The 16,462-nt window shown below is 52.6% G+C and overlaps 1 protein-coding gene across 2 annotated transcripts in view; it reads left to right on the top strand.

Annotated features, from left to right (window-relative positions):
* The first annotated feature begins 3,866 nt into the window (after window positions 1–3,866).
* The window catches only part of sema3bl (sema domain, immunoglobulin domain (Ig), short basic domain, secreted, (semaphorin) 3bl), a 38,645-nt gene continuing 26,049 nt past the window's right edge, over window positions 3,867–16,462 (top strand). For both annotated transcript variants that reach the window (XM_066697563.1, XM_066697564.1), the window contains exon 1: window positions 3,867–4,597. In XM_066697563.1, coding sequence (XP_066553660.1) covers window positions 4,486–4,597 — 112 coding nt within the window. In that variant the 5' untranslated portion in view covers window positions 3,867–4,485. The remainder of the gene's footprint in view (window positions 4,598–16,462) is intronic.

The following is a 16,462-nucleotide window of genomic DNA, read 5'->3' on the forward strand; positions in this document are numbered from 1 at the left end:
GCTGCGCTGTGGGGTCCCGCCTACGCTCTGTGTGTGTGTGTGTGTGTGTGTGAGAGAGAGAGAGAGAGAGAGCTCGTTTAAATAACAGGCCTTATGACATCAGTGCTTTTGCAACAGGGGGTTTCAATAATAATCAGAATATGGGAAACATCAACAACCACTACCGCAGCGCAGGAGACGAAGCACAAAACCTCTGCTGTGTCGTAACATGAGGGGTCGGGGTACAATGCTCTCTGACTCTCTTCACCGGCCATCTTGGGGCTCACAACGAAACCCAGACCTGCCGGGGTGCTTGTTGTATATATATATGTATAGATAGGGAGGGAGAGAGAGACAGAGATAGAGAGAGAGAGAGAGATATCTGCTGTTCGCCAAGGGAGCGAGGGAGGGAGGGAGGGAATGCTCGACTTGAACTGAGTTGAAGCGTAAAAACAAAAGTCAGTTCGATCGTGTGTACGAACGCAGGTCTCTGGTGTGTCCGACAGTCTGTGTCCTCGTTCATCGCCTGCCGCCGCTTGTATCTCTTCTCATATTAAAGAGCACGTCTGTGTGTGGGGGAGAGACTGAGAATCCCCCAAGAATACCGGCGAGAACTCAGAGCTCGTTTGAACAAGACTGTCGCGGCAGCAGTCCACCGTTTGCCCCGCCTGCTGTATTGCACACGGTCAGCGAGGCGTGGTGCTGATCAGAAACAGGACCTCCGACACGGCCTGCCTGCAGACTCCCCCCAGCGGGGCAGTGTCACCGCTATCGTCTTCATTAGCGCCGCGGCACCACACTTGAACCCCACACACACACACACACACACACCTCCGGGCGACACGCTGATTAACGAGCGCCAGGCCGGTCGGGTAAACAAGTAAACGCAGAGCCCGGAGGAGTCAGGTGTCGGGGTCGGGACCCGGTCGAGACCATGGAGGTAGGGCAGGGCCTCCCTGCCTTCCCACAGCGCTACGTCTCGTTCTCTTGAACACCATCGTATTTTTGTTATTGCTGTTATTATTAATGACGTGCTTTCTGCAGCGCAGCAGGGCATACAGAAGACTTGCGCAGAGGCCTTGGGGTGACATTAGGAGGAAGTCGCCGGCGATTTTCCAGGAACAGTCCCTCCAGGCGAACTCTTCCCACGGTTCTGGCAGCCACAGGTCCAGGAGGACACGCTGGAGGCCGGCCGGCCCTCGCCTCCAAAGCCTCCGACCAACGCGATTGAGAGACGCGATTGGTGAGCGGAGGAGCTGGGGGTTCAGGGGGAGGTGGGGTACATGGCCTGTCCCGTAGCGGACCAGATGTGAGGCGCACTGGACACACAGCGGGGAACTGGGCCGGGACTGTGGGGTTGGATTTCTCTATTTAATGGGAGAGCTGCGGTGGAGGAAACACTGCAGAGAAACAGAGAGAGAGGGATAAAAGTGGGATGAATGCTGGGGGTCAGGCAACCTTAAGTGTGTCAGTGTGTGTGTCAGTGTGTGTGTGTGTCCTTGTTTGGGGCTGAATGGAGCAGATGCCTGGAAGAGGTCTGACATGCACTCGTGGTTCTTAATCAGGGAACAGTGGGTCTAGTCTGGAGAGGGAGAGGGAGAGGGAGAGGAAGAGAGAGAGAGAGAGGGAGAGAGGGAGAAGAGGAGAGGGAGAGGGAGAGGGAGAGAACTGTGATGAAAACCACGATCACTTCTGCGCTGCCCTGGGGGGCTGTGGGGAAATCCATAATCAGGGCACAGAGGGGTTAGAGGACACAGGGAGACACAGAGCGAGACCCCTGTATCGGGGGCCCAGACAGCACCAGCTGCAGCAACAGCCTGGGGCGAGAGGGAGCTGAACATGTACATGGACAGCTTATATATACATGTCTATACCACTGGCCTGCCCTGGACCAGGACAGGAAATTAACCCAGGAGAGCACGTGTGGGTTCTCCTCGATGTGTGCCTGGGCCAAGTCTTGAGGGGGAACAAGCCTCCCCAGGATTCCCTTAAAGCCCGAGGAAAGGGCGGACGAGGCTGACGGGCAGACACACACACACACACACGCACACGCACACAAACACTCGCACAAGGCTCCCATGATCACGACCTGCTGCACCCACACGCCCCGCTGGCACAAAAGACCCAACGCGCAGAAAACAACACACAGAGAACTGACCCCCCACAGCCACGGCAAAGCAGCCTCCCACAGCACAGGGCACCTGCAGAGATGCGTGTCAGTCTGGACAGAAGCCCTGCGCTGGGGGAGTGTGTCGGCCTGGAGAGGAACGCACTCAGCGCTGCCCACGGCTCCCTGGGGTTTCTGTTTTTCTTTCCTTTTCCTTTTTTCTTTCCCATTTTCCCCGGCTGATTAAATTAGGCAGTGAGAGAAACGGATCCTCTGCGCTGCCTCTCGAGACGATTCAGCTGCAGAGATATGTCAGACTCTCTCTCTCCCTCTCCATCCCTCTCTCCATCTCTCTCTCTCTCTCCCTCTCTCTACTTGGATCCTCTTGTCCCTGGCAAGCACTCGGACTAGATGAAACATTTACAATTCCCACAGCATGCCTGCCCGCCTGTGTACTCGCTGCAGGGCTTGTTGAAATCCAGAGATTTTGTGAAATTGAAAGATATGCATTGATATATATACAAGGACAAGACTGATTAAAAATCTCCCAACTTATTTTTCTCCACTCCCTCCCTCTCTCTCTCTCTCTGGTCTGCTCAAGAACATGGTGATGGTGATGTGTGTTACTCGTGACTTGTGCAGGCCTTGCCTCACCCCTGGTGAACTGGGCTGCCTCCACGGTCCATTGGGTCAGACAGAGGCCAGGGCAGGTGAGAAGGGCAGGCTGGATGAACACTTCCAATCGCTCGTCTGCGGTTGCTAGGTGGGCAAGGCGCTAATTGGGAACACCCCCGATCGCTGCCACTCCCCTCTCCAGCTTCGCCCAGTCCCGGCCTCTTGCCACTCATCACCTTTATTGGTGTCCTGTCCTGAAGGCCCTGTCCACCCTGCTGATCAGACCTCTGTGGTGGCCAGGGAGGTGAGGGCAGCAGGGTGGACAGGGCCTTCAGAGCGATCTTCCTGGTCAGCCCAAAATGACACCGAGCTGCATTCCTCGCCAGAGCCTGTCCTGTCAGCATACTGCACAGGGCTCTAGTGTCCAGGGAGCGTTGGTCCAGCTGTAACGAATGGTCCCCTGCCTGGCTGGAGCCCCGGGGCCACTTGGGTAAAACCACTGGAGTGGAATTTCTCCTTAGTTCTCTCACCTGTTCCTTCAGCTGTCATGGGTGGTGTTGGGCAAACCCATGTGAAAAAGTGCTGTATGTACAGAACATAAATATATTGTATATTTTTGTATATATTTCGATGTAATACAGGGATTCCCTCAACATGGGACCTTTCTGTGGATAAACTCCTGCAAGGGGGCTGGGAGGTTTAAAGGCTCTAACAGACAGCAAATGAAGTACAGTAGCTTTCGAGACCATGGCTCCCAATTTGGGTGTCTAGGACTTTGTCTCTGGACTGAAATACAGCCGCCTCAATGCGGTTCTGATTTACCTCTTTATTTTGCATGAGCTTTTATCTTTTATTGTGTAATAAATAGAAGATCTTAAAAATAGCATCTAAAATATGCAGAGGTGGAGGTAAAAACATGTGCAGTGCTACACGTGTGTGTGCTGGGATTAATTTGTGAGGCTGATTGCAACAGTTTGCTGCACACAGGTTCACTTGGTCATTGCCAATTAAACGTTGCCATGACTGAGGTAACAGGAATGCTGACGTCACTGGTTTGGTAGGTTTGCTCTTCTGTCTCATCCAGCGCTTTAATGAGCTCCGCCAGGCTTTGTATTCGGGTGGGGGTACAAAATAATATATAAATACAAATGCAAACAAAAATACGCACCCTTTTCAAATAACACAAACCCTGTGAGGAGTTTGCATGGTCAGTTGATGAGTCTCCTGATTGTGAGAGCTGTTTAGCTGCGATTCTCTCTCTTCATTAGAAACACTTGTCCAGGACTTGTGAAGGATGGCGGACCTGTGGGGTTAAAGGCGGGGGAGAGAGAGAGGAAGGGATTAACGGGCTGCGACCCGCCCGTTTGGGTGAGGGGGTGTCTGTCTGTATGAATGCAAGCATGCCTCTTATTATTATCATCATCATCGTCGCTGTTCTGCCTTGAAAGCGCTGGAGGAGGCGGGTCTCGCAGCGGTTTCCTGAGGAGCTGGGAGAGACGCGGGGTGGGTCCTTCAGAAACCAAAAAAACGGACCCGGAGAACAAACCTCTGCACCGCGGTGGACAGGACGGACGTGCGGGGCTGCGCTGCGTGGAAACAAGTACAGCTGTGACACACCCGGGGGACACACTGCTGCCAGGGGGACACACACCCCAGACTGCCGCACATACCTGGAGATCAGCCTCGGACAGCCTGCCCGGAGAAGAGACGCGGAGGACGGGAGACACACCGCGCTGTCCCACCACAGCTGATCCGACTCAAGAACACACTCATCCGGCAGGACAATGGGGTCCGCAGGGCTGACCCGGGGGCTGCTGGCTGTCCTGTGTGTCCTGCACTGCGTGAGGGCGGACATGTCCAAACAAAATGTGCCCCGACTGCGCCTGTCCTACAAAGGTACATGCGTGCGTGCGTGTGTATGAATGTATGTACGAATTTATTCTTACGGTGATTTGTTCACGTTGATTGCCTCCTGTTGTCTGTGCTCTGGTGTCGCAAAATCAAACCAGTAAACCCTCCGGGGGGAACTGTGGACAATGAATATTGCTGTAACAAGTGTTACATTGTGTCTCTGCTGCTGTGTATTTCGGTGCGTTTTAAATGTTTCCGGCAATAACGGGCACACCCTGGCACCCAGCTTTGATACAATGTCATTGATGGGTTGCACTGTATCACACAGCTGCGGTGGCCACTGGTTCTTCGAAACTCTTGGAAATATAACGAAAAGTATAATGAATGAATGAAATCAATGAGAACATCAGGTCTCCGATTCTCAAAATCTTTGGGTAGAAATGAATGTATAATATAAAAATGTATGGGATACACTCGGTTTTCCTGAAGCATAATTGGGAATAAAACACCTTGACGAGTGGAAGGCATCCCAAACCACCACAGCGGCCCCGGGGCTTCATGTGACCCTGCATGCGTCCCGGTGACGCGGCATGTTCAGCGGCTGCACAGGAGTCGGCGGCGGAGCGGCTGTGAAGGGCCGGAGCCTCTGGGCCGCTGTGCGCTGCTCGCCGGGCAGGTGCCTGTGTGCATATCGATACATCCACGAATGAATGATCTGCCACACTTCGCTATACATTAAATCCATGAAAGGGGGCCGAGTTCTTTGATGCAGACCGATCCCAATTCAAAACCGCGGTTACAATTGTGTCTAAAACGGAAACCTGTACTGTGTGCGCCAAGAGGAGCCGTTAATAATGATGATGGTGACGAAGGAGCAGTAATTAGGCGATTGCGTGGAGCGCCGCTGTCCGGGTCCCAGCCCGCCTCCTCGGTACCGGGTCACCTCGCACAAGCTGCAGTGGATGCGCTGATTTTCTATGAACCACATGCTTATACACGACAGCAGGAATCCTGTCCTATACACGCAGATACACGCAGTCCCTCAATATCCATTGCGCTGAGGAGCGGGCTCTTCTCCGGCGCTGAACGGGTCAATGCACACGCATTACTGCTCCTTTTCACGCCAAGAAACCCCAGCCAATTAGAGCACCCATCGCAACACCGTGTCGCTGTAGTGTGGGTACTGCAGTGCGTCCGTCCGTCCGTCCGTCTGTGTTTAATGATCTGTGAACTCTGCTCCACAGGCCGCGGTGCGTTTCATTGGGCCGAGCGGAGCCTCATAAGCCCCCTGTGTGTAGCGCACACGAAATATGCAAGTATTATTTCATAGCTGTAAATAATTGATAGGCTACTGTGCCACATGTTTGATTGAGAGAAACTAGAACAAATCGTAAAAGTAGAAACTCGGGTCAATGGAGACGGTGGTAGATTTTCCTCCAGCTCTGACCGGCGGTGTATTGAAGTGTGAAGTCGGGACTGTTAATGGCAAAGAGGCTGAAGCAGTTTGTTTGTAGCGGTTTGGGCTTCATTTAATGACCCAGTACTCCTGCCAGGACTCGGTCTTTACTGTAATCTAGTGTTTGTTTGGTTTATTTATTTATATCAAGCCAGGGAATCTCAGACGTGGCTTTGTGACTGTAATTGAAAGATTTGTTTAAGCATTTCTATAACCACAGTTGTTAGTTTATGTCCCAGCCTTCTCCTACCATGCCCTGTCCTCTTTAATATGAGCAGCCTTCGCCTGGACATAATACAGCTGCCACAAAACACCAAGCTCAAAACGGAGATCGCTCAAACCCTTCCACGTGTTGGTACTAGGTCTGGTGTATAACACAGGGCTGTGTGGGGGTGATATGTTTGTACCGCAGGCAGATTAATTACTGTGGTCCCACTATGAAAGTGCTCTGATGAACTGAAAAACAAGACCTTAAGGGTGAACTGTCCAACACTGGGAGCCTCCTACACCTCTCCCCCCCGCCTTAATTGCTGATTTAATTGCCTAAAATGAAGACATGAAAGAGCAGTTGGCCATTCTGCGGGAGATGAACATTCGGCCTCCTGCGTCCCGGGCTGCTCTCTGTGACCCTTGTTAAGCTGGATGCAGCCAATCTGTTTGTGTTTCTCTCTTCCTCTTTAACGACCGGAGTTATTTTTATTCCTGTCGAAGGTTTGATGGGCTGTACTGCCAGAGCGGACTGCCCGTGTGGGGGTACAGGCTAGTGTGTCACAGGAAGTTAGGGTGCAGTGCTGGGAATGCCGGGCGAGACGATGAGCTTGCTGTCGCTGTGGTCTGTCGCTGGTGCTGGAGGGGGTGGTTTCTTTCCTCCAGTGACTGGGAGACGTTCCCACTGTACACCAGGCTTTGAAAAGTGCTGGACGCTCTGTGGATGCAGATTCCCCAGGGATTCTCCGGGTGAAAACTGCGCTCGCTATGGCTGTGAAACCTGGCTTTTAAACAGTCCAGAATAAATAAATACATTACCATAATATTTGGTTTCTTTTGATTTGGTTTGTTGGTTTTGATGATCAATGAGTCAGACGAATGCCATGCTGAACGCAGGAGGAGCCCCCCGTGTCTGGAGCTGGGCCCCCACACTGCCCAGATGAGCGCTGTGGCTCTCGGGCCCACAGATTCTTTTCCTTTTTCTTTTTCTGTCTTTCTTTTTGTATCTCTGTGCCTTTTTCATGCTTTCTTGTTATTCCTTTATGTGTTTATACATGCAGCTGTGGAGATGTTGTGAATGAGTCTGTGAGATTGTGGAGACGGACAGAGGGACACAGACAGATGCAGCTTCAGGCTCAGGCAGGGCTCCTGTCTCAGAGCTCTATCACACTCTGGAAGAATGTTAAAAAAGAAAGAAAAGTTTTTTTTTTTTTTAAATTAAAGTTGGCCCATCAGGTGTGTCAGCTCGAGGCCGAACACAGCCTCCCGTTCACGTAATTTGTAAAAGTTTTTATGTCGGGATTTGTGCAGACAGTAATAGCTCGGGCTCTTATTGGCGTTTGGCGTGTTCTCTGTGTCTCTCTACCCGAGGGCTTCCCATGATTTCGGCCCTGCGAGCGCACTGCCCCCCCCACCCCCCAGCAGCCTCGCCGCGCCCACGGAGGGGCCGACGCACCCCTGAACAGAGAGCGTTGAGATCTCCTCCGAAGTACACAGGGCAGGAGTCGCACCGCCGTCTGCAGCAGCTGCCCCCTAATCAAACACATGTGAGACTGCGGATCGGACTGAAGTACTGAAACGAGTCCGTTTGAACTGCCGCTGGTGGGGGCCAAGGAGTGCCTAATAAACCGTACAGACAAAGTGCTGCTGACACATATATAGGAGGACTGTAACCCGCGGTATTCGTTACACATGAAGTCATGGGTTAGTTTTCTTTCCACAGCGAGGTGCCAGTTGTGTGTCAGAGGCTATGAAACGACACTAAATTTTACTCAGAGAGGACTGGCGTTGAAGCTCAGAGCAGAGTGACGAAAACAGCAAAACATATCAATAATAACAGAGTGGGTGGACGCTGTTCTCGCACCTAAAACGCTTCCCACATTTCCAGCAGTCCAAGGAAGTTCAGCCAAACAGCAGCGGGGGGCAAACGCTGCATCTGCCCCCTGACCCCCCATTTCCCCTCAAATGGCACATATCCTTTCATGTCATCCAGATTTTGGGTAACCTTGGTGCAGCAGCCGCTCTGGGGCGCGGCTGTGAGGAGGTGGGTAAACCTTGGCTCCAGGAGGAACAATAGGCGATTGTTCTCCCTTCCTTGGCTGGTGGCCGCTTATTGAGAAAACACGCACTGCATCCAATTAGGTAATGCGTCGTGGCACCCGGCCCTGGTTCCCATTGGTCACCGACATCTGTGCGAAGGCAGATTGTGTTTCTGGCATCAGGCACCGCTGGGGTTTTGATCAGCCCTGTGTGTGGATGATGTATTGATTAAACCACCTCCCTGTTCGTCTCTGAATGCACTACTGGAGCTGACCACGTCTCTCAGCCCCTCACTGGGGCTTGGAAATACTTACAGGTGTGCTTTGATAGGAGCTATTTTTACTCATGTATTTATTCTCACAGTCAAGGCATTTGTCACTGCGTCCATCGCCCGTCGTGTGCAGTGCAGTCCTGAGCCCTGATGTCTGCTGTCCGTCAGGCAATGTGCTGCTCACTTAAGAACATCAGAACATAAGAAAGTGTCCAGTCGAGAGGAGGCCATTCGCCCCATCGTGCTCGTTTGGTGTCCATTAATAACTAAGTGATCAAGGATCCTATCCAGTCTGTTTCTGAATGTTCCCACATTGTCTCTTCAGCCACATCGCTGGGGAGTTTGTTCAGATTGTGACGCCTCTCTGTGTGAAGAAGTGTCTCCTGTTTTCTGTCTTGAATGCCTTGAAGCCCAATTTCCATTTGTGTCCCCGGGTGCGTGTGTCCCTGCTGATCTGGAGAAGCTCCTCTGGTTTGATGTGGTCGATGCTCTTCATGATTTTGAAGACTTGAATCAATCGCCAGAGTGCAGTCTGCCACCCCGCAGATGAGCACAGCTCAGGGCCGCACTGACGATCAACAAGCTCAGGGGATCGCAGTGGAATTGCCCAATAGCCCAAACAAAGAGGGTCTGTGCTTAAAGAAAACTGGGTAGCTTTTCCTTTTCTTTTTAAACCTGGGCTCTTCCACTGACTCTCTCTGCTCCAGCCTACAGAGGCCCTTAACCGCAGGTCGTGGTCTAAGTGACTGAGTGACAGAGTGCTCGGCAGCCCTAGTGTCTCTGTCAGACGGGCTGGATTGACTCCTGACATTTCATCAGCTCTGTCACTGCGATTGATGTTGTTATGGACATGGGGCGCAGGTCGAGCCCAGCTTGGTACAGGAGTTAGATTAGTCATGAACCCAGGCTCAGACGGCCAGCGCCTCTTCAGGGCAGGACATTGCACACTATGAGCTGTCTTTGCCCTTAAGGTTTGTTATTGTTTTATTGATTGATTGATTGATTGACTGATAGATATTATTGTGTCTTTTCATTCTTTGACTGCGTGACCAAAGAGGGCCTAGGCTCAATTAGACTAGGAGCCAGCCAACACAAGCGGCGCTGACCGGAGACACAGCGCCGGTTACAGGGTGCGTAACCAATTATAAACCGCAAGAGAAACTCAAGACAGCAGCCCGGGGGTTTAACCCAGGGAAAGAACGCACAAAAAATAAGCAAATGCGACCCTCCCGTGTTCTTCCCTCTGCCAGCCTGCAGTTCCCACCCGAGAGGCGGTGGCCGGCCGTGTGTAGCTCAGCGCACCGCAGCGCACCGCACAGCAGAGCAGTCGGCAGTGATGGATGCAGTTTAAAAAGCCCGTGCTGTGTGTGTATGTTCCCCTGCCCCCCAGCCCGTCTCTCAGCCCTGTGTAAACAGTGTGAGGAGGCTGTGTATATTTTACTGTATGGAGCCTGTTTGGAGCTGTCAGAGAGGAGCACAGTTCAGGGCAGGGTATTTACGTTACAGCGGGGAAAGCTATACCTTCAGCAATTTACACCCCCCGGCTGCTACACTGCTATAGGGGTTTGTATATTTTCTGAGTGTGTGTCAGCTGTCAGAGGCTCTGGGCACCGTGTGTGCGTGTGTGTCCAGGAGGACTGGAAAAGCAGTCCATTGTACTGAAAGAACGGTAAATCCCTGCGGGGGTAAAGCAGTGCGTATTGCGTTACAGGAATGATCATTGTGTTGTGTTGTAATGCTTCTTCTCAACCGGGATTAAACTAACCCTTCATTCTTTATTTTGGAGGGGGGGGGGCATTAGCTTTGCTTGGCGCAGTTTGATTCCTCTGGGCACGGTGCTCCGCTCTCTCTGTCCTCCTGCGACAGTTAAACACACAATAGTGGCTAACCATACTGTTTATTGTTTTATTGTTTATAAACTGTAAATTTACTACTGAGGTCTGTGCGACAAAGTGCTTTGTTTATAAGCCACACTGCCGTAAGCATAGGGTGAGCAGCGCCGTGCCAGCTGTGGATTCACAGCTGTGGTCCAGTACAGCCCTGTGTCTGTTCACAGCGGGTCAGCGTGGTCCAGTACAGCGCAGGTCTGTTCAACAGTGTTTTCTATGGCCAATTTGAATGAAATTGCTGTTGTATAAACAAGTGGAGAAAGTGTACACAAGTTGCTCTGTTTTCCACACAGTGTTTTTGCGGTTCTGTCAGCACTGAACTATTTACCACCGTCCGCACTGGAGGAAAACACCCAAAATATACATCATACTTGCTATATGTTGTCTGCAATGCTGGGCTATAGTAGATCTGCACAAACTGTGTTTTTTCGCCAAGAAATAAAGATAAATAATAAAATATTTTACCAGGGATTGTCAACCAGTCCTTCCATCGGGCAGGCAGTGAGGCAGTCAATCAATCTGTTTGTCAATCCTTCAACCAGCCTTGTCTGTATGTCTGTCTGTATTACAGCCAATCTGTCCATCAGTCAGTCAGGGTGTCAGTCAGTAACTGTGTCAGGCCATGCATGGCCACAGTGGCACGGGGTCTGGGTGCCAGTGACAGTGCTGGGTCAATGTCCAGAAGCCAGGGTGTCAGGCCTTTCCGTGGAGGAGGATCTCTGTGAGAAATCCCCCCCGCCTCAACACTGAGGCCTCGGCACAGCAATGGATTCGACACAGTCAGGAGCTGCTGACAGGGCCAGCCTGGGCCCCCAGCTGCCCCATATGGGTTCGTTAAACTGGGAGCCGTCTGTCCGTACACACAGCGCCATACAGGTCTGGTGCCCCCCTCTCATTCCTCACTTTAATTAAGACTGCAGATCTGTAGCGCAGTCCAAACAAATACACACACACACAGGAGAGCCGTTAAATTAGGAATTCTCCGGGTTCTGGGAGCTCAGCACTGAATGGGAAACACAGCTGGCCTGGGGGGGCTGAGGACATGTACTGCTGGCGCAACTTCTAATTTAATGAAGGAAGGGAGGGGCTGTTCATCAAGGCAGACAGGACTGGAGTCAGAGTCCTTATAGGAAACAAACAACCAAATAAATCACCTGGAGCAGCGCCTCAGTCCTGGGACAGGAGTCCACCTGGGCCCGTTCAGCAGAGGCCTTCAGGCTCCTCTCTGGCTCCGTTCTGCTCAGGATTCAAACAGCATCAACTTTAAAAACGGAACATCTGTGTCGCATCTGTGAAGAATAAAATCAGTGGGTTGTTAGATTTGAAAGCGAAACATTGCTTAGAGACTCCGGCTACCGTGTGGACGGGTCGCACTGGGCCCGAGATTCCCACGCCAGCAGGACCACCCCTTTGGATTTCGAGTGCTCAGTGCCCCCCCGAGGGGGAGTGTTTAATGTGGAGGGGGGTATCACTAATCAAAGCCATTGCTGAGGATGGCTGGTGCAGATGGGGCCCTCAGGATCCAGGGTGACTGGCCACCTTATCAGGAACGCAAACACTGCAGCGTTGGTCGGGCGCTGATGTACGTCCGCGTCCGCCCCCCCGCTGCTCTGCCAGGATGCGATGACCTCACCCCCCCGCCGCCCCCACAGGGCGGTCGAGATGACATCGTGCTGCTCAAAAGGTCCCGGATCTGGGCTGACCGGCCGCGGCGCGCCGACGCACACGGAGTCTGCACAACGCCGGCCAAGAACAACAGCGCAGCCCGACGCCAGCTGGGCCAGCGGTGTTTATTTTCGCTCGAGTCTTATTGTTAATCTAATAAAGAGAAAGAACATTGAGAAAACAGGACGAAACAAAAGAGACACTTCATGAGCCAGGTGGAATAATACATTAGCTGCGGGGAAGCATGTGTGGATAATAATAATAATTAGACAATAGTGGGATTAGGAAAGCTAAGATGTGTGTCTGAGAGTACTGTAATGTTTGCTTGCTCCAGGTCAGGATGGTGACTGGGGACTCTATTGCACTGGGGTCCCCTGTCGGGGCTCAGGGGCCACAGTGCACATGTGAGGTATGTTTACCTTGCCCTGTTGAGAAGAGCACAAGCAGACACAGTGGGACTGTCCTGTTCTCCCACCGCACTTCCAGGTCCAGGATGTCAACATCAGCCCTTGCCCTGAGCGTCTGCGTCAGACCCTGCGTGACGCAGAAAAGCCAAGCTGGCAAACGCAGATCTCTGGGTGCGTCTGCATCTGACCCGGTTTGGCTGTGTCTGAGAGGGGACTCTTAGGTGTCTAAGCGCTCCGGCCACAATGGTATGAATATCGTTTGTTGGGAACGGACAGTCTGTGGCAGGCCCTGCGTGGCACACGTGCCCCAGATGCCCAACAAGAGCTTGTCTTCTCCTTTCTTGCCCTTATCACAGCACCTAACTGTCAGCTGGCGGCTTCACTGGCAGAGGTGTGAGAATGGCAGTGGGATGGAGGGACTCCTCTCGTCCTACCTTCGCAAAACTGCAGCCCTGGACCCTGCCTGTGCGAGTTCCTCCCCGGCACCCAGGCTGTGCTTCCTGATGCAGCCTCTGTCTGGTCCGCCTGCGATGGCAGGTGGAAGCCAGCAAATAATCGAAAGGCGGCGGAGTTCGGCCCCGAGGGGACCAGCAGTTCTGCAGCGGGACTGGATTCCTCGCATTCCCGTCACATTACAATAATATACAGTGCTTGAACGGGGGGGAGAGTGTGGGGCAGGCTGGCTCCTCTACCTTATGTGTGTGTCCAGTGTGTGTGAGTGTGTGTATCTGTGTCAGTATGTGAGAGCGAGAGACCCTTGTATGCCTGGTATGTGCAGCATGGCATCGCTCTAATTGGGTTCAGATGTTGCCAGGCTGTGCAGTCAGCGCAGCTCGGCTCTGTCCTTTTATAGCCCTGGAGGCTCTTCTCCCTCTGCCTCGTCCCCGGCGTTCCTTCATTTGCAGACAGTCACACAAACCAGGGCCTAAGCAGCCCCCTCTCTCCACTGCAGAGCAGAGAGCTGGCACCTGGAGGGCAGAGGTGGCACACGGGTTGGAAAGTTTCAATCCATTGCCTGCTCTCGTGTGAACCTGAGAGATGCCCAGGCAGGTAAATGGGGACGGTATTCTGGGCTGGATTCGGATAAAGCTTGAAGGGCCCAATTAAGCGTCATTAGTGAGAGGCAAGCGGTGCTGAGGCTGCCCCTCTGTGTACCAGTGTAGTCTGGCACTGCCCGTGGGTGCCTCTCTGTAAGTGTCTCTGCCTCTCTTTGTCGTTGTCTGAATGTCAGTAAGTGTGGGTCCCTGTGTGTGTGGTGTATGTAGTATAGTGTGTCTGGGTGTCTGTGGCTGACCCCGCTATGCTAATTGCTTTAGATTTCCCTCTGCGGAGGTGTGGGGCGGGGGTGTCTGGGGTCCTGATTCTGTCCTGCTGAATCAATATTATCCCTGGGCTCTGGTTTCAGGGCTGAGATGAGCTGGACACTAAACCACACAAATTAGAGGGAATTAGGACGGTGGACGGGCAGCCAGGCAGGGGGCAGTTACAGCAGGAGAGAGGGGTATGCGGGCAGGCAGGTTTTCTCTTCCAATTATCTGGACAAACACCCAGAGCGACAGAGGGGTGGGAGTGGGGGTGGGAGTGGGGGTGGGGGGGTGTTTTCTTGACACCTTGTCCTCAGCGCTGTGAGTGGGGGGGGGTTCATTGTGGATTTCATTGTAGCCCAAACTCAGTTGGTGAGTCTGTGGCCAGTGCAGAGTGAGAGTGAGTGGAGGCACGCAAACGCAGTGTGACCATCGCTCTGACCCTGAGCCAGCGGCTGGCACCGACATTTTCATGATGGAGCCGTGGACAGAAACCACAGCTCTCCTCCGTGGTGTGTGTGTGTGTGTGCGCTGACAGTGTCTCCTCGTGTTGGCACGGGCTGGGCTGTGGAATGGTGTGGGGGCCGGGCCTGACAGCGCCAGCAAAGCCTCATCGGATTGCACAGGTGCGGCTGTAAATTCAGCTGTGCAGTGGATAATGAGGGGAGTTTGCGTGTGTGTGTCTGTGTGTCTGTGTCAGGGCAGGCCTGAGTGGTTGTGAAAGGTGTCAGGTGAAGAGATGAAAGCAGTGCTCTGCTGCTGCCCTTCCCCACCTCATGAATCCTCTCGCTGCTCTTAATAAAACACAATCTCCCTTTGTAGCAGCTTCAGTGTTTGTCAGGAATGGTGGCGGCTCTATTGGCGTTCCTGACTCCTCCAAAGTGTTAAAGATGGATGCCATTTTGGGCCGGACCTGCAAAATATTTTAAAATATATGTATTTATTTTAAAACAAATTCTTTTTGGAGACTTTGCACAGCTTACAACTCCTGAAAGCGAAGTCTCCAGTCTTGTCAGTGTTTCTGCAGCTCTCTTCCCCCTGCATGAGCTGTGCAGGTGTCTAAAGATGACCTTGTTTTTTGACTAACTAAAGCCATCAGTGACTCCATTTAAGCAAATGGAGGCCTGGCTGTCATGGACACCATGAGACACAGTTGCTCCTCGGGCCCCGGGCCACACTCCCCGCCCCTGACCACGACCCTGAACCTCACATGCCGTCAGTGTGCAGAGACCGCTGTCACTGGGGACATCCCAACCCTTTCTCTAATTGGACAGAGGTGCTGCCCTGCCTGTTAGGAGGCATGCGATACTGCTGCAGCGGGGGCCCCTCGTGTGCAGCTGTGGCCCTGGCTTCTGACCCCTGTGGCAGGCCAGGATCATGTCTGTTTGCGGTCCCTCAGTAAGCGCTGGCGGCTGGCCTCTGACAGACGTGCCGCCCCGGTGCTGACGGAGGCCCCGTGTCTGTCAGCGTCCTGCCCGGAGCCGCTGATGGAGGCGGACTGGGGGCTCCAGCCCCCAAACACGCCAGCCTGGCTGTGGCTCCTGAAGCGGATGATTCATTAACTGCATGTATTCCGCCGTGAGAAATAGCTGAATAATGCAGTGTTGGATATATATAGATACAGACATATTTCAACAAGACCTCATTATTGTTCTCTGTATTCTTTTTCCGGCTGGGAATATCCTTTCTCTGCCACCGTAGCAAAATAAATCTTGTGCAGGGATGTTTTTAGAAAGCATGACTGTGAGAGAGGAAGGAAACTAAAGCTGATTGGGGACACTTTGTACGTGACATGACTGTCCAGCCCCAAAATATATAACCTTGTGCTCCCAGTCCTGTTCTCAGCCTTAGCACCGGAGTTTTTTATTTTATTTTATTCCATTGTTTATTTTTTATTGATGTGAAGTAGAGAGTTAGAACGGCACGAAGAACCAGCACCAGAGGATTACTGGGACCAACCAGCAAGAAGTGAAGTTAAGGGGGAAACAACCCAAAAAAAACTTTGGCACGTACTGCTTCAGAGGCCAGGGACTGATATGAAAGTGTGTGTGTATCAGACTCTGTGTGTTTGTGCTTGTCCATCTGTGTGTCTCTCTCTGTTTCTGTCTTCATTTATTCCTGGCCCTGGGCCTTCGATTCCACTCTGCAGTTCGGCCTCGGTTCCCCACTTTCTCAAGAAGGCGATTGGCTGCTCCTCAGTTCCTGTCTGCACACAGAACCGCAGAAATCTGTCCTGGCTGCACATCAAACATGCAGAGGGGAACTGTGACGCAATCGCAGCGTCCGCGGCCCCAGACCCCCCCCAACACACACACACGCACAGACCCACACACAGGACCCACACACAGGACCCAGCACTCTCTCGTAATCACATTTATGCGCACACACTCGCATACATGCACACACACAGGACCTCGCTCTCTCTCTCTCTCTCTCAACCACACACACACATTCACATAATCATGTTCACACACACACACACACACACACGCAGGAACGCACACACATGCACACACACAGACACTCTCACTCTCGCGGGACCTGGGTCTCACTCTGAGCAGAGAAGGAGGACTCTCCCTGCACCCTCTGTCCCACCCCGGGGCACTGGAGTGTCCTGTAACGGCCAAGCTTTTGCCAAGCAACACTAATTCACTAGCTGTGTAACACCCTC

This window comes from Amia ocellicauda, chromosome 3 (assembly GCF_036373705.1).
Source record: "Amia ocellicauda isolate fAmiCal2 chromosome 3, fAmiCal2.hap1, whole genome shotgun sequence".
Taxonomy (NCBI): Eukaryota; Metazoa; Chordata; class Actinopteri; order Amiiformes; family Amiidae; genus Amia; species Amia ocellicauda.